This window comes from Spea bombifrons, chromosome 4, assembly GCF_027358695.1.
Source record: "Spea bombifrons isolate aSpeBom1 chromosome 4, aSpeBom1.2.pri, whole genome shotgun sequence".
In the NCBI taxonomy this organism is placed as follows: domain Eukaryota; kingdom Metazoa; phylum Chordata; class Amphibia; order Anura; family Pelobatidae; genus Spea; species Spea bombifrons.
The window spans coordinates 69,104,933-69,130,351 of NC_071090.1; the positions used below are offsets into that span (position 1 = coordinate 69,104,933).

General features: G+C 39.8%; 1 protein-coding gene across 1 annotated transcript in view; it reads right to left on the reverse strand.

Annotated features, from left to right (window-relative positions):
• Positions 1-20,101, reverse strand: part of CHCHD3 (coiled-coil-helix-coiled-coil-helix domain containing 3) — an 88,558-nt gene extending 68,457 nt beyond the window's left edge. The window contains exons 1-3 of the mRNA XM_053462197.1: positions 19,911-20,101; positions 14,636-14,750; positions 2,831-2,912 (exon numbers count right to left, since the gene is read on the reverse strand). Coding sequence (XP_053318172.1) covers positions 2,831-2,912; positions 14,636-14,750; positions 19,911-19,991 — 278 coding nt within the window. The 5' untranslated portion in view covers positions 19,992-20,101. The remainder of the gene's footprint in view (positions 1-2,830; positions 2,913-14,635; positions 14,751-19,910) is intronic.
• Between the last annotated feature and the right edge of the window lie 5,318 nt (positions 20,102-25,419).

The window sequence follows — 25,419 nt, forward strand, 5'->3', positions numbered from 1 at the left end:
AGCTCATTTTTCTTACACTTTATATCATTCTCGGAAAATGTGCCATAAGAACAGTCAGACTAGGATATTGCAAATAGATTGTCAGAGTCTAGCAAAGCTCACAACAAAGGGACAAGCTTGTTCTCCAAGTGAGAATCCAGCCTCCACAAAGTGAACGTTGGGATCCTCCACCAACACGAGGATGAATATAACGAAGGACTATAAATATAACCAGGAACGGGCAACTAATCTAAAAACTAAAAGCATAGGCGCCTGAAATGAAACAGATCGCATCAGTAAAATATAAGTTAGTCTTGAATATCGCATACATTATTTCAATGCTGATCTTAGAAACGACTGTCTGTGCTTCTCTTCTTAATAAGAGAATTTAAACATGCAAGCGATATGACCAATTTATTACCAAACACTGTTACATTGAAATGTTTAATGTTCATGTAAAGGTTGAGAACAAGACCAATCAACAGATTAAAAAGAACTATTCTTAAAGTTACTTTTCCTTCACGCCATGCAATTTCCCTTCTCCTTACATTTTTAGTTGGCGTAGGGTCAGGAATTCACTCGAAAAGGCAACCTTAAACTAAGTTAATTGGATAAAACCTTAGAGGGCACCGAAAATGTCACTCTCTCTAACCCATAAACTTTGTAAGCTTTGTAATCATATATTTCGGCTTACTGCTGAAGTGAATTTCATAGTCGGGCGATCTCTCGGGCCAGCTATTTGTTTCCATGTGCTCCCTGATGCAGGAGGTTACAAGGTTGTTCCAATGGGTAGCGCACATTTCTCAGGAGAACGTAATGGAGCATCTGTACCCAGCTGACCAGGCGCACAATCTCATTTCCAAAGTTCATGAGCCATGGCACCATCTGGCTTAACAGACTCGCCTAGAAAAATGCTGCCAATTTTATCCACTGGCAGACGCATCTCTTGCACACCTTACCAGGATATAAGCCAACTCTCCAAGGTATCAAGGGTTTCTCTTTAAAAACAAGATAACCCAGAAAACTGCTAAACTAGTGGGGTTTCAAACAAATTCTACTCCTCTAGACTTATCTCATGTCCAAGAGTTGCTGGACAGAATGATATAGCCATGTTCTTTCACACAGTCAAGAAAGAACTAGCCTTCTAAATCTAAAAACATATTTATGCAAAGCTCCAAGGCTCTTTACTCAAAAATATGTAGTAAATAATAAATGTGGCAATAAGCTATAATAATTCTAAACAGTGTGTAATATTGATTGGTAGCGGATTTGTAATCCAGAAATAACGGCACAGCACGTAGGAGCATAATACAACATATGGTGTTAAACTGTGTGCAAGAATGTATGAATATACCAATGCGGCCCGAGGATAAATTATGGAGGCAATGTTGCTTTCGTGCAATTTATCAAATTCTGAATACATCTGTCCTCAAAAATGAAACCACCGCTTTCATTAAATGTCGTTCTTTTGTAAGGCAAGATCTATGCCCGGCGCAGTACGCTATACATAAAGTTATAGGTCACCATGACTTTCAGAGAATTTAAACACGGAAATCATTTTCCCAGCCTGCAGTATCGGAGAGAACACAGGCAGACCACGTGGTCTCTGCAGAATGCATTATCTTGGAGAGAAAGAGTCTATAGCCAAAGTTACCCGCAGAGTTTGCTAACAAATATTTGTTTATAATAATATATATATATATATATATATATATATATATAGAAACATTTTAACTAAATAGAGTAAGTGCAGCATATGTTTGGAGTCTCATCACAAGCATCGGAATTATGATTGCGCTAACTAGAGTTCATCTGCATTTAAAGTTCCACCTTCACTCATTTCCTGCATAAAGAAATTTAATTAGAAAATATAATATACACCCTAATAATATACTAGCCCATGACTGTTTTGTGGCAGCACTTATTGGAAGGTTGTTATTTGCAGTTATTACAAAAGGAAACTAAAAGATAACGGATATATATATATATATATATATATATATATATATATATATATATATCGTGTGAAGCCTTCAAAAGTTCAAAAGGACCTTTTTCTAATCATCATACGAAAAATGCATTAGTGTAAAAAAAAAAAAAAAAAAAAAAAGGGAAACACGTAACGCTCAATAAACATCAGATTCTACTAATAAAAAGAACTCCACGTAATTCAGAAGAGAACACTGCCTCGCTATTTTTAAAATGTGCCCAATGAGGGTTTGATAATTTACACTGCACTAACCAATTACCAGTCCTGTCGGCCTACCTTAATAAATACTGATATAATGCTCTACGTGTGAATGTATTAACAGAATGTATGAGACGTTTAAACAGCGGAGCAATAATTGCATTCTGATTTAAGAAAGTGACTTTTTCTGAGATTCATTGATCTAGCAAGCTAACAAAAATCTTTTTAAGGGGTCATTCCTGTTAATGCTATATAGTCCTTGCACCCATTCTAAAAAAAAGTAAAAGTATATATATATATATATATATATATATATATATATATATATATATATATATATATATATATATATATATATATATATATATATATATATATATATATACACACACACACACAGACAGAGAATTTGTGTTTTGTATATATTTTGTAAAAATATATATACCTTCGTGATTACACTTTATTCTTGTATGTAGCATTATTGTTAAAGTTATTACAACTTCAAATCATTTTTAGTCACCTTTGTAATCTTAAATTAAACTCGCGCATTAGTAGCATGCTCAGTATTATATTAGTATTTCAGTACATTAGGCTTCCTAATGCTATGCAAGCAAGGTGTGGTAAGACCTAACGTTTTGCTTCCTATGCGGCAGCTACACAAACCTCTTTTGATTGTCAGATTCCCTTCTTGCTTGTTCTAAAGCCAGCTCCTCTGCAATCTTTCTTCGTAGTTCTTCTTCATTAACTAAGCAAGGAAAAAAAAGAAACTGAAACTTAATGCATTTCCAGAAAGAAAGTTAAATAGCTGAATCAGTGTTACTATTCTCCAGGCTTCATTTCAGGTTATCAAGGAAAAACAGTACATGTATACCAAATCACTGTACAGAGTGATGACAAAATGAAATTGAAATGAAAGTATGGGGGGAAAAGCAAACAATTTGAAAATCTATGTTCAGTTAAAACATTCTGTTGAAACACCAAACATCAATCCTTCCGCAATAGTGACAATTTTCAGAAATTCAGTGTTTCTGCAAATCACAAATGTAAAAGTATACATCAACGTGCATTAAGTTAAAGCAAAAAGGTGTTGCGGGGGGCTGCAACAAAAATCTATTTTAAATGACCACGGTATCATTTACCAGTATTTATTGGCATCAGACATGTGGGATAGACATGTCAAGGGCAGGTGAAGGCTGGCAGGTACTGGCCAGGGGGGGCAATCACAAGACAGAGGCGGGCATCCTCCTGGCCTAGGCTTCAATTTATAAACAGTTTATTGGGAACCTTATAATGTATAGTGAACATATGTACTATGAAAGCCAGCTCCCTGTTTTGAGCGAATAAACCCCATTATCTTATTACAAAGACCTGTGAGTGCCTCCATTCTTCAGCAGTAATACATATAACCATTTTCCTACTAATCGGCTCAAAGCTAACATGCCCACCACCCATATTTGTAAAATATGTATATATTATGTTATATATATATATATTTTTTTTTTTTTTTTTTTTTTTTTTACACACACACACACACACACACACGATTTCGGCTGTTTTGAGCTGGGGCGTTTGTGAACTCTTGAACACAGGATAGAGATCCTGAAGGCCTTTTATGACAGCACCATCTGCTAGAATACAGTAAATGGCAGGGTAACAGCAGTGAGGCAGACATAAAAATTAATGAAGATGTCAAAAAGAAAAGTCTTAACCGTACACTAATAATCATAAATATTGAGTCCCAAACAGTATGGCGACCTGGAGCATCAAACCAGGAGTTTATTATCTGCCTTTTATTGCCCCTTCAGGATTAATCTGCTTCTTTATTTCATTCCAATTTGAGACGCATAATATGCAAATAATCCTCATTTTATTGCGTGCCACCTAATAAGGACCGCAGGATGTGTCACGGCTGGATATTGCATGCCACATGAAGACAAAGCGCATTTATGAATTCCACATGAGTGAAGCAAAATATATGAGCTTTTGGATCTTGATAAGGACTATCAGTGACAGCTATTTCATCTGTCTAGTCCGGGAGATCACAAATCTCTCCCCGACCAAGAGCCTTTCCAGATGAATAAAAACAAAGTGTTTATTGCTGAGTTTATTGCCGTGCACTGTACAGGTTGAGTGCTGCTTTGCCAAGATATACACAACTTTCTTATCTTGATTTGGGTTTTATGATCTTAAAACACAGCTTTAGGAACTCAGGCAGTGACAAGGTACTCAGGAAAGAGAATGCTATCCACTTGCACAAAGAGAACACCCGGCAGACAAAAACTCATCTGTCCATGACTTGGCTGCTTCTGACCAAGCAGTTTTTACACACGTCAGGCAAGATTGGCTTGTGAACATCTCCCCATCCTAAAGGCTAAACTTCTTTTTTACCCCCACAAGGCTTCTTCACCAGGATTTCTCCCTTGAGTGTATTCTCCATTCTTACCTCCTCTAGATTGTATGCTTGTCAGCGAGGCCCCTTTACTTAATGTATCCGTCTTGCCATACCCTTTGAATCTATGTATTGTACGAAGTAGAAGTGCTGCGTAAATTGTTGGCTCTATATAAATAAAAGGCAACAACAAGACTGTTCATTATGGGGATGATGCACTTGGGCTTGAACTGACCTTGCATGATGTACCAGAAACCCACTGCAACGCACGTAAAGGACAGACAAGGGGATAAATAATAACATATGATAGGTCGAGCGTTCCTTTTAAAATAGATAAATTGATAGGGAGGAATAATCACACAGATCCCGAGGACAGGAATATAGCTGCTCTCATGATAAAGCGTAATGTGGATTATTATAACCTGTGCACACATACATGAGTTTATAGTGTGCAGACTGTGAAATGAAGGGATTTGGGGGAAAAAATTTAATTTTTGCCCCAATACTCCGCCCACTTGTTTTAGTATCACAAAACTGTTAAACAATCAAAGATCCAAAAGGAGTAGACATATGTAGGTTAATGTACCTCTCCAACAACCAGTGAGTTGGCGTTTAGCGGAGCAACTTAGCCCAGGATTAAGGGTAATCTCATTTCCTTTACAGAATAAGGAGAGTTATTGACTAATCAAAGACCACAAAGAGATCAAACATCAAACTGTGCAGCCACGCTGAAATCAAAAACAAAACTGAAAGCCTGTATTAGAGAAAAAAACACAATTTTCCTGTAAGCATTGTTTCTGTGGCTAATGAAGAAACTGGGTACTAAAAGTCTCATTCTCAACATTCAACTACAATAAAATCCTATGTAAAAAAAAATAATAATAATAATAATAATAAATAGCCGTTATTACTTTAACAAGATACTTCATGTACAAGTAGAGGTGTGCAGCGTTCACTATTTCCATAATTTATATGGTCACATTCTCACAATATCAAGGTTGAGTTCAAAGTTAAACGGGAATAACAATTCATTCTTTCAAGCAGTTTTTCTTCTTTAATAGTTGCTATGGGAGTGAAGCGAGGGGCAATAAAGCGGACAATGAATGAATTTACTTGCTCTACAACTATAAAGCCCACGCTTTTGAAATAAGCATTATTCTTTTGATTTTTTTTAAGATTTAGTTTTAACAAAAGCAGAGATCTGTGTATAAATGTGCAAAATGTCACCCTTCTATTCCTACATTTTTTGCGGGTAACACATTGACGTTGTATATTATGATCATCTTTGTGACCGTGTACAGCTGTCTTGTTAGAACTATTTCAACGCACCACAAGGTAACCCCTTCCCGGACTTCCTGCACTTAATGAATCTGATCTGAAAACCTCTATGTGCACCTGTACTAAAGAATATACCGGATGGTTCATTAGTAGGATTCTATTTGTATTTGTGCATATTAACTGATATAGCAAGCCCACCTGTAACAGAGGCAAACACTGTGCAAAGATATTAATAGAGATTCTAGCAAGAAGCTTGTCTAAGGTTTACTGACTCGCCAATGTCGCCGCACCCAGTTGCCACTCAATCCAGAGATATAGCGCTAAATACACAGAGGAGAACATAGAGACATTGAATTGTATGCATATAAGAAGCATTCAGTCCATCTAGTCTGCCTGTAAAGACTTTACTCAGTGCTCAGCCTTGGCTCAGACTCCGGATAGCTTTATGCCCGTACCATGCATGTTTAAACTGTATTAGTCTCTACCACTTATGTGAAATGGATCTACCACACTCTTAGTGAAGTAAAGCAGACACCACGTCAACAGAAGAAACGCAAGAAGTGGAAAGTCACAGGCCCTTGCAATTTGTAGCACCAACTCTGCACTCAAGGGTTATAACGGTTAAATATCAGGTGCTGAACACAACCTCGGCTTCATCGTTTTCCCCGAACATTCCAGTTAGTGGAATAGGACGCAATTTGCTCTGCGCATTAACGGCCTGCAGTGCAGCTTCACAGCAACAATTCAACTCAATGGTTATGGGCATCCACATTCTGGTCAGGGACAAATTGGTACAATGTTGAACTGGGGAGGTATACTAAAAACACTTCAATGTTATTACAAGCATTATTTGAACAGGTCATATCTGGCGACAAAAATGATAAAGTCGCCACTTTCTGCAAGGGGTTCCATGTGAATAAAACTATAGCTCACTCAATGGCACGACAGCTCTAGAAAACGTGCCAATACGCTCACGACCTTAATGAGTTAAACTCATCACGAGCATCACATAACGCGTTGTTTACTGCAGACGCAGCCCTAGTACAGCAAGCTGGGAAGGAAAAAAGTTTCAGAAGAAAGGGAGTTACAGGCATTAGTGTGCAATTAGTTGTCAATATGAGGCCCCTGGCAGCAAATTACCAGCCAAGAACCATATTATTAAGATAATCCATCTTTAAAGTACCCACATGCGGTCAATAAGCAGCTGTTAAAGTGGACTGCAGAGTTATATTTTACAGAGGTCTTTTATCTGCCAGGTCCAGCAATACTTCTCGGGGAAATTATTATCTTTGGGAATGCGAGAAATATGTATTTAGAAGCAATATGGATTTGAGCAAATAGACATGGCTGATTATGCCAATAAAGTTTTAATCTAAAAAGATTCTAAGAATTTTGAAAGAAAAAAATAAAAAATTAAAAACAACAACATTTGTGTCTTAGAAAAGGACGCGTTTCCAAGTAGCCACAGGTTGTACTTTGTTGGGACACGAACATATGATATAATTAAATTATGTTTTTAAACAAGGAAAAATAATTAAGACATTTATTTTAAAAGACAATGTAGTGCGCACACAGACAATTCTGTTTTAATAACAGGCACACTAATTCAAAATTTCAAATTAGCTGTAGTGGGGCTTTTGGCGTATATCCAGGGCATTGAAGCGCCAAAATTGTGAAGAACCTGCCAATTATTTCTCTAATCCAGAGCACAGAATAAAGACAAGCACAATACACAATACATAATGCCAGGTCCGGCTGCGTTTGCAGCTTAGGTTATTAAATGGGAGCGTGATCCAACACTGAAATCCCCATCAATACCCAGGAGATTGGGGATTATCCGGGTCATGTGACAGATACGTCACCTGAACGGGAGCCGAGGCATCAGGGGCCATGTGCTTATGCAATCGCAGGAACAGTTTCAGCAGCTTCCCCGATTACCATCGCCAGAGAGCGGACTCTTTAATGCATTTGATTGTATATCAGTTTGGTAGTTTGTTGCATTTTTTGTCGGTTTGGCGAAGCATGGTCAACTGGGTATCATCTGACGTCACTATATATTATGAAGGGCCAACCCCAGCGAGCATCCACTGCAGGACTTACACATTACACAGGGCCCCATGAATTACACATTACACAGGGCCAGCCCACTGAGGAAACTGGCTGGTGTTGGCATGAGTTCATGTCCATTTGGCTCTGGAGGTCATTTGTAAACACAAGAGGGAAATTCTCTCCATACAAGATGAATTTCATACTCTCCTCCTCATTACCGTTTTCTCTTCGGTTATGAACACAATTGATACGAGTAACGGGATTGTTACATTTTAGGACCTGCAGATCCAATGAGAACCCAAGTAAAATAATTTGCTTAAAATTTATATCAAAATGATCACGCACTCTGTTAAAAATAGCAACATGTAGTGTTTTAGCCCTATTTTTGGGGGGTCTATTTTTGGGGACAGAGATTTTAGTACTGCTCTGTTAGCGCTTGCATTTTCATCAAGATCGTCTCTGTGAGAAAAAAACAAGCGAGGTAACAAGCTAATTCAGTTTAATTTCAGTGACCAGAAGTTTTCTTCTGTACCCGCAACAATCACTGTCCCTTAATCATCCTATGCATCACCGAATGCTGATCATATTCATAGCAGGTGTTCGGGGCAATACGTGTAGCTATAATTAAGGAGCCCCCAATAGGTGTAGCTACTAAAAGGAAAAGCTAAAAGCCATCCGTAACAGACTCACTAGAACAATTTCCTCCTATGGAAACGTATTGTTTTACTAAATTACTAATCAAATACGCAACAGTAAAACCTATTTGTCGTGCTTCAAGTTACATTGCCTCTATAGATATGACATTTTATATACCGTATTGGCTCGAATATAGGCCGCACTTTTTTCCCCCACTTTAAGTTTTTAAAGTGGGGGTGCGGCCTATATTCGGGCTCTAGCGCCCGACGCCCGGGACATGCAGTCCCCGGCGCCGGGCAGGCAGCGGGGTTAAGATACAGATCCCCCGCAGCGGTGCAGGGGACCTGCATCCTACTGTCTGATACTCAGACAGCCTCCCCTGCCAGCACTTCCCACGGGGGGGGGGGTGCCGGCACGGGAGGTTATCTAAGCGTTTTACCTCTGCCCACCCCCGACTTACCGGAGCAGACTCCCGGCTGTCTTGCGGGGCCGGCGGGAGACATTTACGCAATACGCCCATGCAACTTCCGGTACCGGTACCGGAAGTTGCATACGCGTATTGCGTAGATGTCCCTCGCCGGCCCCGCAAGACACCCGGGAGTCTGCTCCGGTAAGTCGAGGAGGGGGGGCAGAGGAGGACAGCGGCAGCGTATCGCGGGGAGGGAGGACAGCGGCAGCGTATCGCGGGGAGGGAGGACAGCGGCAGCGTATCGCGGGGAGGGAGGACAGCGGCAGCGTATCGCGGGGAGGGAGGACAGCGGCAGCGTATCGCGGGGAGGGAGGACAGCGGCAGCGTATCGCGGGGAGGGAGGACAGCGGCAGCGTATCTCGGGGAGGGAGGACAGTGGCAGCATATCTCGGGGGGGGGGACAGAGTGGCAGCATGGTTTTTTTGGTGCTTTTTTAAAGAAAAAAAAACTTTTTCTTTAAAAAAGCACCAAACTTTTAGGGTGCGGCCTATATACGGGGGTGGCCTATATCCGAGCCAATACGGTACTTTCCTACAGAGAATAGACTAGTGAATTTAAAGTAACATATGGAAGAAAGAAAGGAAGAAAGAAAAACATTGTTTCAGAATACTTTGCAGATTTGTTAATTTTCTTTAGAATTGGGATGTCATGAAGCCATAAACATGGGCAAACGTTCAAAGGGCACATTTTCATAAATGCTATGAATGAGGCAGTGCAGAAGGAGTACTGACATAATTACATATTCAGAATGCTAAGTACAGATGCCTCTTGGATTTTTGGAGTGGATGCCTTCTGTGTAGTTACACAGAAGAACATATGGGGAATAAAAAGCTATGGAAAGAATTAAAATGTGCGCCCGATGTGAGAGTTTGATACCTGCAGCTGCTGAGTCCTTCACAAACAATGATGAATGCTCCTCCGTAACAATGAGCATTTGGGAAATCAATCTTTGATAGGAACTCATAGGTCCTCCACACGCCAAGAGATGACTCGCACACGGAGAGAAAGCGCCACCTCTTCACGTGAAAAGAAACACGGTATTTCCGCATAAGGCTTTCATGAGCCTCTTCAATTAGCCTGCAATTCTTTTTTATTTTATTTATTTATTAAGTTGGTGTCTGCAGAAACACTATTTAAAACCTTATTTCATCCCAATTGATGATACTGTTCTCATGTTGCACTCCTGTTTATGGGGCGCTTGAACAACATGTGTCGCAACAAAAGCTATGTTGTTGCTCTGTGTTTGTGACGATGATGATGGCACGGCCTCACAGAAGTGATTGGTGTTGCGATAGATTGTAGTCCTGGATCACATTGTGTGCCGTCCATGCACTCCTTACAGCCCAGGCCTCCACATACATATGTACAGCAGCTCAAGGCTCTGTAGCCATCAGCGCTGGATGCCCTCTCCCTCTTGGACAACGATATGAAAGTGGACAGGACACCTACAATCATCACCCAGTATAAACATATACACACACATATGCATGTCATTTAGTGGCATATTTAAAGTATCCATGTATATACAAAAGGAAGACCGCTGTGTTTTGTATTACCATAGGAAGGGTTAAAAAAAAAAAATATTGATGAGATAATGAGACACACAGGACTACTTTTCCAATATTGAGATAAATTCAATTTTATCAATAATACACATTAAGGCATAGCGGTAGAGAAAGGGAAGAGGGCCTTGCTCTTGCGATAAATCGACTATAGCTTTAATGTTGGAAAGAATACTTTACTGACAATACAGAGATAATTTGTATTGACTGAAAACATTGTGATTGACTCATCATATCTATAAGAGTCATAAAATATCACACCGTATATATGATGACAGTCAGGCACAATGTTTTCCGTTAATACAAATTATCTCTTTACTGTCATTAAAGTATTATTTTCCAACATTAAAGCTATAGGAGTGTCACTTCACAAGAGCAGGCCTCTCTTCCCCTTCTGCACCAGTACGTCTTAATGTGTATTGTTATTGTCCATTTTAAATGATCTTGGTTAATTATTTTCAGTCACCTACTCCAGTGGTGCTATGGAATCTGCTGTCACTATATGAATAAGTAATGTCATTTCTGATGACTGTCTAGTTTCTTCTGTAAAACACAAAAAAGTTCTATTTTAGCAACCAAGGTTCACCCTTCACCTGGGAAAGTTATCATTCATCAAGGAAAACCAGTACCAGGTCAACCAAACACAGCAATAGTACCCGTACGAGATGGGAAAATAATAGTTCACAGAGACACCTTTACCAAACCTCAAATACCATCTTTTTTTAAAAAAAAGGGGTGCCTTACAATGTAAACACACACTATTAATGTGCAAGCTATTCTGAGCAGAGGAACTCAATTACTCTTAATAGTCTGGTTTAACTTCTAATAGAGTGTTGCAAAAAAGCATTTGCCCCCTTCCTGATTTCGTCTAGGTCAGTGTTCGCAAATCACAAAGAAATTGTGCCAAAAAAAAAAAAAAAACATCCATGGGGGATATGGAAGGCGATAACCACTGCTGAAAAAGAAGAAGAACACAAAGCTCATCTCACATCACAAATTCATAGAATTGATATTTATCATTGTGGTGACTCAGATGCTGCTCCTTTATGAATTTAGGTATCGAATTAATGAATTTACCTTTATTTAAGTTTCTGTGAATGCTTAATTGGGATCTACTATTAAGAGGCTCTATAACACTTATTTTTGTACCAATCTGCCCCAATATATTTTTTTATAGCTCCCAGCACCCATCTAAATTGTTTGGTAATAGAAACTATGGGGTCTTGTATTCCCTCCACAGAACACTGCTAAAAAAAAAAAAAAAAAAGAAAATCCTTTCTGCAGACAAATTAGAGTAAATGGCAGAAAGGAAAAGCTATTGCAACTGAGAATAGCGCTCAATGACTTGATGTGCACAGTTTGTTTCACAATCCGTATAGCAGTTTCCACTAAGAGGCTGTATTTTATTGGCTATTACTCATGAATACATTCTTTTCCACAAAATATAATACAAATACTTGATTTACTGAAATTCAAATTAATCATTTTAATTGAAATCAATATTCTAAGAAATGACTTATTTACTTATAGTTCTGGAACTGTGATAGACTACTAGTGGTTCTCAGAATAATACACGGAGTAAATAAGAGAGGCTAAATGTTGACATATTTCATAGGGTTCATGGTTCTATTTACCAGGCAATCTTTGAAGTAGCTTGAAAGCTTTTTTTTTTAATGGGGGGGTAAATATATACCGTATTTGCTCGATTATAAGACGACCCTGATTATAAGACGACCCCCCAAAATCTGAATATTAACTTAGGAAAAAAAGAAAAAGCCTGAATATAAGACGACCCTAAAGGAAAAAAGTTTTACCAGTAAATGTTAATTCATGTAAACTATTTTTTTTTAATAAAAGCTATGATTGAGAAAAATATTTTTTTTTTGTTTTTATTTCTTGTATTTTCCAACCTGTCCCCCAGTTACGCACATCTGCCCCCAGGCTTGCCACACCAATATGGCACTGTGGCTCATGATATGCCTTTTAACCCTCTATATGCCACTGTGCCCCATGGTATGCCTTTTGACCCCCTATGTGCCACTCTGCCTCCAGAAATGCCTTATACCCCTATATCCCATTCTGGCATTTAGGGGGTTAAAATGCATATTATGGGGCAGAGTGGCATATAGGGAGGTATAAGGCATTCCAGGAGGCAGAGTGGCATTAAGGGAGTTAAAAGGCATTATATAGAGCACTCTGCCTCCAGAAATGCCTTATACCCCTATATGCCACTCTGGCATTTAGGGGGTTAAAAGGCATATTATGGGGCAGAGTGGCATATAGGGAGGTATAAGGCATTTCAGGAGGCAGAGTGCACTATTAAATGCCCCCTTAACGCCACTCTGCCTCCTGAAATGCCTTATACCTCCCTATATGCCACTCTGCCCCATAATATGCCTTTTAACCCCCTAAGTGCCAGAGTGGCATATAGGGGTGTAAGGCATTCCAGAAATGCCCTACACACACACACACACACACACACACACACACTTACTTACTTACCGGTGCTTCCAATTTCCTGCTGTATTGCCGGGGCAGCGGGTTGACGTCTCATTCCGCGGCAGCCGGAAGGAGGTGGAGTTGGCAGCGGGGGTTTGTATGCGTCCGTCGCAAATACCTTCCCCCCGGCTGTCAGAGATCAGGAACTCTGATCTCTGACAGTCGGGGAAGGTATTTGCGACGGACGCATACAAACCCCCGCTGCCAACTTCACCTCCGGAAGCACCGGTAAGTGTGGGGGGGGGGGTGACGACAGGAGGATCCAGGTCCCCTGCAGCGGTGCGGGGGATCTGGATCTTAGTCTCCTAATCAGACCTCTATTTGAGGTCTGATTAGAAGACGACCCCGATTATAAGACGAGGGGTATTTTTCAGAGCATTTGCTCTGAAAAAAACCTCGTCTTATAATCGAGCAAATACGGTAATTTGCTATTTGCACCCCAATGTATTGATGGTTAAACACATAAGATAGGGTTATATGCTATATTTATAAACACAGTAAACCAACTTATTATAAAATACCCCAAATGTCCCAAGTCATCACTATTATTATTTTGGCCGATACATTTTGGCCACCGATATATCAGTGCATCCGTAATTCAAAGGGCATGATAAAAACCAATATTTTAGTAGAGTGCCCTATTAACAAGCTTACACATTAGAGGATTGCACACTATATATATTATACACACACACACACACACAAACATAATGACCTGATCCCTGTAGGCATGGGCCAACAATAATCTAACATTTGGTTAACGAAAACATAGGTATCAACAGGACAAAAATGGAAGTTTTTAAAATCTATAAAGTGTATTTTATCTACAAGTGCCCAAGTAGTAGAGTATTAGCAAAATAAAGCGAATACTATAGCTATCTGTATACTATTTTTTTCTAAAATTCCAGATTAATAAAATTTGTTTGAAAAGGGGGGGGGACAATAGTATGTGTTTTCTAAAGCAACATACTTTTCCCCGTTTGGCAGATGAGAGCAGCCATTATGGATTTGATTGGCATTTCACCACTTCCTACACTCGCAGCCCTGTATGTGAAGCTCAATATTGTATGTAAGTGGAGGACTCCATGTATTTACATGTGTGTGTAAACAGGGATATGTGTTAGTGAATGTGTGTGTCTGAGCGTATATTGTGCAGGGAGCCGTATAACACAACCGCACAATGACACTGCAGGAGATGGGGTTGGAATCGGTCCGGGAAATGACCCCTAATTCTGGGACAGGCTCACAATAAAGAGGCGATTGCAGGATGGCAGATATACCTTTACATCCTAGAAAACTACAGGATCTGCTGAGGAGTCCGAAAGTCATCAGACCCTGCAAGACCATTTTCTTTCAACCCCTTTCTTTCAACTACTTTATTTTTCCTTCACCCTCTCCCTTCTCTCTACTTAATCAAGGGTTTTTAGTTAATACTGATAAAAGCACACACGTGGCCACTCCTTAGCCACACTCCCAAAAAACAAACACTTTTAGAGAGCTTAAAACATTTTTTTTGCGTAACAAATAACAGCAAAATACAATCTTTCCTATTTAATGAAAATTAGTTAACGCATTTTAAGAAATACCTGCATATGTAGGAGAGATTGGGTCACTAATAGGTGTTTTTTGCTGAGATGGAGGCCGAGTCGTGGGAACAGGAGAAGATGGCTCTTTCATGCGGTTGATAACATTATCAGACAGCTATATAATATAAAAGAATAAAAATAAAGAGTCAGCACATTCTTATCACATCTTATTAAACATCACAATGTACCTTAAAGAGATTTAACATGGAAGACGATTAACAGTGTGTGTGTGTACATAAACACGCACTATATGACAAAGTATACACACCCCTTGTGATTAAAGAGTTTATACATTTCAGCATCCACATCCATTGCTAACAGGTGTATAAAACCATGCACATAGGCAGTCATCTACATAGACAAACATCAGCAGTAGAATGGGTCTAACTGAAGAGCTCAGCGACTAACACGCGGCAGTGCCACAGAATGTCAACTTTGCTACAACTCACTTTGTGAAATTTCTGCCCTGCTCGGTGCATTAAAATCACCTGTCCTCTGTAGCACCAGCCACCACAGAGTTCCAATCTACCTCTGGAAGCAACATCAGCACAAGCACTGTGCATCAGGAGCTTCATGAAATGGTTCCATGTTCCAGCAGCTGCATACAAGCCAAAGATCACTATGTCCAATGGCAAGCACTGGTTGGAGTGGTGGAAAGCACACTGCCACTGGACTCTGGAGCCATGGAAAAGAGATTTCTGGGTGACGAAACACACTTTACTATCTGAGTTTGGCAGACGCCCGGAGAATGCTACCTACTGGACTGCATAGTGGCTGCTGTAAAGTTTGGTGGAGAAAGGATAATAGTATGGGCTGGTTTTCAGAGTTTGGGTTAAGCCCCTTATTTCCAGCGAAGGGTAATGTTAATACTACAGCATACGAAGACATTTCAGACAACTGTATGATGGCGCCAGTTTGGGGAAGACCCTTTCTTGTTCCAACATGTCTTTTGCCCCCAAACATGGTCCATATGGATATGGTTGGATGAGTTTGGTACAGAGGAACTCAAGCGGCCCGCACAGAGCCCTGAATTGGAATGTCAACTGCGAGCTAGGCCTTCTCATCCAACATCAGCGCCTGACCTCACAAATGTGTGCTGTGGTATCCGGCACCACGATGTTAACAGCAGATCCTTTAAGTCCTGTAAGTTGCGAGGTAGGGGCTCCATAAATGCATCCTGGTATAGGACGTCTCATATAGACGTCTCATTTGTTAAAGGAAAAACCGCCTCTTAATGGTTTAGAGCTAGGTTTTTGGGGACCCCTAGCAAATAGTTTTTTATTTTATTTATTTATTTACAGGCAGTGTAACCTGCAGCCACCGGTGGTGTACTCACAGAAGCAAACTCACTATCATGTATGTAAAAGGACCCAAGTGCGTGGATTACTCTAGTGCTCTTATTCTCTGGGACAACACAAGGGAGCTGGATGGAAGAGGAGAAAAAGTGACAGCCATGAGCATCAGCCGACAAATCGCCACTTCATAGCCAGAAAGTGGAAGGCACGCAGCACACACATAACCAAAAGAAAGTTCTCCGGCTGTTGTACAAGCACTGCTACAAGTACCACAATCATCAGTCTCATCCAACAGCTACACTCGGTATGTTACAACATGTCTTAAACATAGATTCAAACACGTAGAACCAGTCGGTTAGGCATCGATTTCTAATAACAGATATTTTATAGCTATAAAGGTACGTTACAAAAAGGTACCACAAACCCATGTTGTGGTCAAAATCTAAAGCTGTGCTTGCACCGTACAATATAAATAGATGAAACTCCCGCATGTGGCTCCAATTTTGTTGGATTTTGGTGTGCAAAAACCAGACATATGCAAGAACCGCCACACTTTGTATGGACCCCTTTACCAGGATTTGGAAAGTGAAATAATTTAAAGGCATCTATTGGAATACTATGTAAACTAACAGCATAGCCGCATCATTTACAAGGGGTGTAAATTGACAGATCGCCTTTTGTCATGTTGCAAAACACCTTCATCTCCATTAAAATGCCAGAAAAAAGCCTTCCGAACTTTTGATCTACATGTCTATCAGAGGGACTATAGGATTACTTGGTCGGGCGTGAGAAATAATATATCTTCTCATATGACTTATTCCAACAGTAGGCAATTTAGAGATTAATTTATCACACTCCAATGGTAGTTAATCCATTTTACACAACACCAGGCATTCCCGCTTGCTAGCAACTCATCAATGCCAGCGTAGCTCATGCACACAAGGCCAATGAAGCACAAAATACTGCCGCAGTTATCTCACTGTTACCTGCAACTTAATTTGCCATTTATAACGGGTCTGAGCCAAGTCACCACAAGGTAACCGCTGCCATTATCAGTTGTGAGAGGGTGGAGTAGATGCCGACATTTGGGATTTGTTGGTGCAATCGGGTGCATGACCAAGAAGAATTGGATCATATTTAGGCATGATAGCACTCTTTCACAAAACAAACATTCTGAAATAATTAAAAAAAAAAATGAGAAACCTTTCCTGGGCTAAAAGAATCAAGAATGTTCTCGTATAACTCCAGAAAATCCAGTACTATACTTGTGGTCAGCAGTGATCAGGCCAGAAAGAGACACGTCTGGAAATATGGGAACCAGTGAAGTAACAGCTGTTTTATTAAAAACAAACAATATGTGTGCTAGAAATGTACAAAAAGATGATACATTATAGAATTTGTTTAAAAATACATTGTTTATTTTTTGATCATAGAGTTGTAAAGCAGATCAGCTCAGATCTTCATAGTAACCCCGCAGTGAAGAGGGAAATGACGTGTTATGGACACGCAGTGCTCCTAATACGTTACAATGACTAGTTTCAGGCTTCATTTTGCCAAAAAACCCAATTTCTTTTCTAAAGAACCTTGACCAATAAAATACATCCATCCATCAAACTGCCATGATTTCACTGTACAAGCAAAACTGCCTAATTCGGGGGCAAGGAGCAGGCAAATTCACACATATTGTGTGCTGAACCTAAACAAACCTGCAGCGGGCGCAGGTCATTAAGATATTACAAGAAACGACGAATAACGTGCCAGTGTTCAAAATAAGATATGCTCACTTGTGCAGCTAAAGGTTTATTACGCCTATGCACGCAATGGATAATATCATAGGGAAAATAAATATATACGTAAAATTGAACGCAGAGGTGTGCTTAGCTTTCGGAGTGCTTTTGGAAAAAGAAATTATAGCTAATCTCAAAAGAGCATTTATTGAAAAAGGTTTGCTCTGCAGCTGTGTTCAGAATAAATCACTGTGGTCATGTAAATATCTGGCTTAATTGTTTGGGCACTAGCGCATTTATACAAAATGTGTTCATATAAAAATAAAAGGTGCTGCAACAGCTGCTTAAGCAATATAAAAAAAGCTACAAAAAAACAGATAGACACCACTGTTAGCACTATCATCAGGAGGTCCTTTTTAGGGTATATTGTTTCATCAGTCAGACTTTATCAGCAACTGGATAGTAGCATAGAGGAAATGTTATATCAAAGGCGCAGTCATGCCAGCCTTTATTAATATTACTGTTATTTCAACTAGACACATTTCCTTCAGAAAAGACGCTTATTTCCCTGTTGGCTGCATTCCATACAGTCAGGCATCACTATTAGGTCTGCCGCTAAATGTATTCTGGCCTAGGCCGACAAGACATAGGGCAGCAGGTCCGGGAGACGCCAGGCCCCTTCTTGTTGTTCAGTGTGCTGGACAGAAATGGATCTATTATCTCCTCAACCAGCCCATTTACACTATGGAGGATTGTGCTGAGCTGCCACGATCTCCACACTCACTATGTCACTACCTGGCACTCTGCAGTAAGGACGGCAGCTTTAGAGGGGACTCTCCCAGGACAGGGTCCATAGTGAATACATTACTTCTTCGAAGAAATCTTACCCAACATTTGTGTTCTGTTGGTATACATGTAATGTTAACAGATACAGCCATAAGCTGGACTACATGTACAGTATAAGCCTTTTCAGTTTGGTGGCCTTCTCTGAATTTTTTCCCTCCATAATCTGAAATTTCTAGCTATTGATCAGCTGCTTAAGCCGTCAATCAGTGGCAGTAAACTACGTACAATGAAACCAATGGGAATGTTTCTGTCCCTGATTGACATCGTAAGCAGCCAATCAGTGACTTCACCCTTTAAAATCAATGTGAAGACTTTACACCTATGCAGTGAGATCTAGAGACCCCATGCATACAGCCTTCAGCAGAGCCAGTGCTGGACCTGACTGGGGGAGGCATACCGTGCGTAGACACCCGCATTCAGCATCACCTACAGGGCATTTAGCAGGGGGGGGGGAAGCATACGCACTTATGGCGATTCTGCAAACCGCCCCCCCATGCATTTGCAAAATGGGCCGTACCACTATTTAAAGGGACCACACAGCTTTCATTTGTATTAAAGTCCATATGATGGCTAGGGTGTCCCTTTAAACAAAACAAAGTCAAACATTTTAACGCACCATATGAAGGTTAAGTTAGTTAAAAAAAAAAAGTCTTATCCTGTTTGTTTAGTGCTGTCCTGGCCATATTCTCTTTATTTTTCCCGATATCAACTTTCCTGCTCATCAAGCTTATCTCCAATGCCACTCAATAAGTGGCTGGCGGAATAACCACTCATTCACAACCTTGTGTGCATATCACAAACCAGGAATTTATATATAATTTACACTGTAGCCAGCACTAACACACCAGTAATCTACAGGATGTTTTTTTTATTCTTATGTCAGAATAAGCACAAGCTATACACACAAGGACCCAAGCGGCCAATAATACAGGATAACACGGTCAAGGGGTTATATGTGTTTTTTACATGTACAATGTATGTTAGAGATACCCAGGCATGACAGATTACATGTAAAGTGTTCCAAGCATTCCACCAACATATTTACAAACACGGCGATTGCCGTCAACCTTGAGGAAGGTCAGGCTGCTGCTTCTTAAGAATAACTAATTCTCCATACAGACAGTATAACTTCCATGCTTCACGAGAGGACACCGCACGGTGCTGAGGTACTGGGAAAGGCAGTGAAGGGTTTAGGACGGGACTGGGTAACTCTGAGAAGAAGTGCAGACACCGGATGGACACCGCACATTGGCAATAATCATATGCGTTACAATGCGTAAAAAACATATGTCCGTTCAAAGCAGGCCCCGCAGCCCGACACTAGCAGCGGTAACTGAGAGCCCATGTGTCAGTGCTGCTTGTCCTTGGCGGGCCGGCTCCTGCCCAGACTCCAGCTGACTGACTCACCCGGATTCCCTTCACCACCGTGATGTTATCATTCTCGTCGGCCTCGAACGAGACTCTCCGCGTGCTGCCGCTGCCTCCCATGTCCCAGTGCCGGGCTCAGTGTCACTTTCCTTAGGGGCGCCGCGCCGGGTCAAACAACGCAGGCCGCGACAAGGAGACAGAAACCGGCAGCAGCTCGTCAACTACGAGGATTCTCATTGGCTCCCTTAACTGAAAATCCGTCCTCCATCGACTACACTTAATACTGATTGGTTGTTGACTCTCACGACAACACAGTAGGAAAGTTTCTCAAGTTTTAATAATTCGGAGTCGTTAGGTCAGCCCAATGAATGTAATTTACCGCCCACAACCTATATAGCCTGTGAATGCCTTCTCAAGTCACATAGCTGAGTGTCATACTGTGTTTTAAGTTGCCTTGGCAGTTAAGCGGCCGTTACCCTGACAGTCTCGTCTCCCTGTCATGTAGCGGTCGCCCTTTAAATTAGATGTCTTTGAGATGTCATCAGATCAACGTACAAAGTGAACGTCAGCTCCAGACTGTGTGACCCTGAGATTTTACCCCTTCGACCATCTAGTCTGTCCATTTTCCCGATGTAAAGACAGAGACGTTTAATCAGTCTTTGGTCATGCCATGTAAAATTCCACCACTCTATTATCCTCTACCTCTTCTGATGGGAGGTTGGGCTACTTATCTACCACCCTCTTGGTAAAGTAAATGTCCTTAGGTATATCTCCTACGCAGGTTCCTGCATATACAGATTCTTCTGGCTTTACCATATCCAGGAAGCTGCATCCTTTATTTATGTCCTAATTTTTACCATCCATATGTCTTTCTGTCAGAATATCCAGGACCGCAGAAAACTTACATCTACATATTGTTATAAAAGAATAACCTGGGCTTCTGTGCCGTTTAGTCTTGTTGCATTATTTGTAATGAATTCTTACATAATAAAATATCCAAATGTTGAGAAGCCGTGTAGTTCTGGGATCTTTAATTTATTTACTTGAAGACAATCTTTGGGGTGGTCTATCTTAAGTCATATAAATAAATTGTATATTTAATAATGTAACACAAGTTGGATCACAAGGACTAAAAGTGATAATGGTAGAAAGAATAGACACATGTAGCGGATTAAACGTCTAACATTTTCTTGTTTGAATGTTTTCCTTTAATTACATTTCCTTTAATTCCTTTTCTATTAATATTAGGTGGTTTTGTACATGTGATTGCATTTATTTATTTTCCTGTCCCAGTTCATCCTCAGCTCAGTTTAACCCTTTCTTGTGGCCTCACTGGTGATTCTCGGTTTATGATGTTGGGTACATCAGTCTCTACATTCTGTTATAGATAGCATTTCAATGCGCAGGTTTCAGCATGAAGCTTTACCTGATTTTTCTCATTATTTGTGCTTTTTTCAGTGTTTCTGAGAGCTCTGACAATGGAGGTAAATAAATTTGTTATTAGGGAAGAAAAGCTCATGTTTTTAGTAATGTGCCATTGGTGGCTTTAGGGAATATATAGGGTATAGACTGTTACCTTTAACTGTCAACTTGTTTTAAACATTGTGATCAGATATCTAATGATTTGTGGATCCTGGATCCTATAGTCTGTTTATACCAATAAAATGACCTCTTCCTTGATTGTGTGAGAAATAAGATGTTACTTTGTTCTTATTGGTAACTTATAATGTTATATGCAGGGTATCTGTATATGTTATATCCACCCATTCCACATATGTTGTTTTGCATCCTTATATTTCACGACTCTGTCATTTTACTTTCAGGCTGTGGAAACAGACCTCTAGTGGACGATATACTTGGCTCCCGTGTGGTTGGAGAGAGGGATGCGGAGCCCGGTAACTGGCCTTGGATAGTCAGCATCCAGGAGCCAGGTGAAGATGCTTATTTTCACATATGTGAAGGTGTCATCCTGAACAATTTATGGGTTCTGACAGCTGCCCATTGTTTCAATTATCGCGGCAAGTAAGTAAATTACATTTTTTCGTAGAAGAAACAATGCAGAGTTGGGTCAGATTAGGAGATCTGTGTGTTTGTATAACAACTAACCGACAACTTTAAAAAAAAAAAAAAAAAAAGAAACATTAAACATAATTCAGAACCATACTCTAATCTATTTGTTATTAGACAGCATTAGCATGTTTATTTCCTAAAAAGTTGTTATTGCACGGGGGCCATGCAAGCACCATACAGATTGAATTGATGTATGTAATGCCCCTTTAATGTGTGAGACTGGGATATTGCAGACCTGTAAAAATCATGATGTGCTAAAATAGAGCACAGATTTCATACAAAAACAATAGTAGGATGACAGTTGGAATTAGTTGTGTAATGTATTCCTTTGTCAGTCCTTCTAGGATATTAAATATCAAAATGTAACTCGTTAAATTACCCTATTGAGCTAGTGGCTTGCCTTTTGTGATAAAAACATGCAGAGAAAGTAAGATGACTAAAAATTGTACTTTGGTTTACACAGTGAATATTATGCCTGGCGACTTGTGTTTGGCAACAATCAACTATCAGATATGGGATATGGGAGTCAGATCCGAATTGTACGTAAAAAAATTCAACATGAGAACTACAACCCCGTGACTTGGCAAAATGACATTGCTTTGCTCAGACTATTTATATTTGGAAGAGTGTGGGTTGGACAGGGCAATGGGTCTTGTTTTTAGCCTAATATTTGTGATGGAAGCCCTGCATTTAATATTCTGTTTTTCCTTCAGTCACTAAACCATCAGATATTTTCCGGGAAGCAGAAGTGAATCTGATCCTAGTTGACCGTTGCAACTGCCCAGACTGGTACAATGGTGCCGTAGGAGACCAAAACCTGTGTGCAGGATATGGAGGTAGAGGTATTGATAGGTGCCAGGTATGCCAATTTTTGTCAGTGTGGCTTTCGCTTTGTTAATGTTTTAAGTATCATGACAATAGAAATTTCATAAAACTTGCCGTGGGACGGACGCAAGTTCAAAAATAGCTTCTGGGTCTGGGTTATATGGGTCAGGAAAAAAAGACTGAGGGGTGGTTATCAGGTTAGACAGGTGGGACATGATAATGAGTGAAAATTTCACAATAGAAAAGACACAATGCTGCAAAGATAGTGAGATACAGGGAAAATAGGCCATGTTATTATCTATTGGATTCAATTATTGCTTGATTAATGCATGATAATTATTGAAAATCTCAAGCAATGCTTCCTTTTCTTTAATTCACACAGAGTGACATTGGAGGACCTTTGATGTGCAAAAGAAAGAAAACTAAGTTCTATACTGTGGTTGGGATCGGCAGCTGGGGCTCTGGCTGCGGCAACAAGCAAAGCCCTGGAGTGTACACTTCCACTCAGTATCATCGTGAGTGGATCTCTGAACACATCTCCAAGAAAGCTGTACCCAGGAGAAAGGCCGTGAACAAGACCATTCGGCCAAAGCCAGCTGAAAAAATCAGAAAAATGGAGCTGTGATTTACTTCATTCTACTGCACTCCAGAAGAAGAAAGAGAGTGAACGTTGCAGGAGTAAATGGCATTACCTGCTAGTAATGCGTTATGGATAATTAGATTAGATAAACAATAAACATAAATGCATCAATAAGCTGTGTTTTTGTAATGAACATGGAACGCGTGGATACATTATGGTCGGTCACTCTTCTGTTGATGCACAGCGGCTGGTGCAGTATTTTTTATACTTTGCATGTTCAGTACAAATGATCTTAGCCTCACTTCTCAGCATTGCACTGCTTTCTATAGAAATTGCCAAACATATTAAACTTTTTGGAGGAACTTATTTTTTTATACATCTGGCAAAAAAAATAAGTTTATTGGACCCACAAGTCACTGGAATCCCAGTTGCTTCTTAACATCGTAAATAAACCTGTGGTGGTCCCTCTTAAAGCCTCAGGCAGCTGCCTATATGCTGTTACATATGTAAGAGTTTTCTTCATGCATAAGTGGATGTTCACATTTGTTTTTGCTTCCTGTAAAAGCATCAAACCTTTTTCTGGAGCCTATTTGATCAGTTTTCTTTGTGAATGCATTTTTTTTAAATAGTGTACGGCTTATCTTCATACACAGTATACACTATGATTCATTTTTTCTTTTTTTGCATAATTGAGAGTTATCACTCACGAAAAAAATGTTATATGACTTTTCGTTTTTACACTAAGCACACTTGGACAGCTGTATATGGTATTTATAAATAATAATAAAACACAAACACCAGTATTTGAATACTTTCAATACTATTGATATGAAATATTGCTTGGACCATATTTTTTTATTAAGCGTGGAAACACAATAAGCTATTTTACAATAAAATTAGATGGTGTACATCGGCACAGCCCAAATAGCTAAACAGAACCCAAAAGTAAAAAATAAGAAAGAAGAAACAAAAATCTAGTATGGCAATATGCAAAACTCAAACAGTTCATAGGGATCAAGTAGGCACGACAATGTGCTTGGTTTCATGTTTACACTTTTCACATTGATGCTCACAGGGTGAAATAAATATAATTTAATTTGCCAAAAACACTTGTAATGTAAAAGTCCATTTTGTTAAAGCCATTCATCACATAACAGTGTGTGCAGACAATTAACACAATGTCTAGTCTCCTATCGCCTATTCAGTTCTGCAGGAATAGAGTTTTCAAGGCACACATTTCCATCTGTTGGCCAGCCAGCAAAACTACAAAACACCAGCAACAGCAAACGTCACTATAATAAATGTGAATAACATGTATTCTATTGCTCTATGCAGGTACTGGCGTGTTCTACAAGTAATGGTTTCTAAAATAATGTCACAGATGTATAAAACCATGAACATACATGGGAGCTTCCAGGGGTATGCTAACTGGAGCTCTCCCACTTCTGGGGGTGTGGCTTTCCACACATAGGGGTGGGGCTAACTCTAGACACCCTATAGTGTGTGAGAGCTGGGAAAAGTGGGCGGCGAATAAGCAAAAGTGTTTTTGTAAGATCTTTTCATTGGTTGCTGTGGTTATAAACTTTGTTTATTAAGTAGCTTGAAGAGAATGGGAATGAGGCGGCTCCACTGATACATGTCTTTCATGTGATCAACCACGTCCAAACCCATAACTTTCCTGATTAATCTATCTAGAGTTAGTTAAGCTTTTGGTGATGGATGCCAATAATGGGAAATGTTGATGTGGGAAATGTTTTAAAGATGTGTGCATTGAATAAGAGATTAAATTAAATGAAATAATACATCACTGAATATAAAAAGGTGTGCAGTGTCGCTCTACATGCAGTTTTCATTATCCTATTTTACATCTTACAGGAAACATTCTTAGTTTATACATTGTTACTGGTATTGAAAAGATGGCAAACTGTACTATGAATTACGCTGAGGTCACTGCCATTATTCATTAGATGACCAACAGTACAATATTTATTTTGATTAAGAATTAAGAACCCTCTTTCTTTTTATAGCAACAGTGCATCAGATCAGGTTCTAGTGTTCGCTTAACATTTAGGT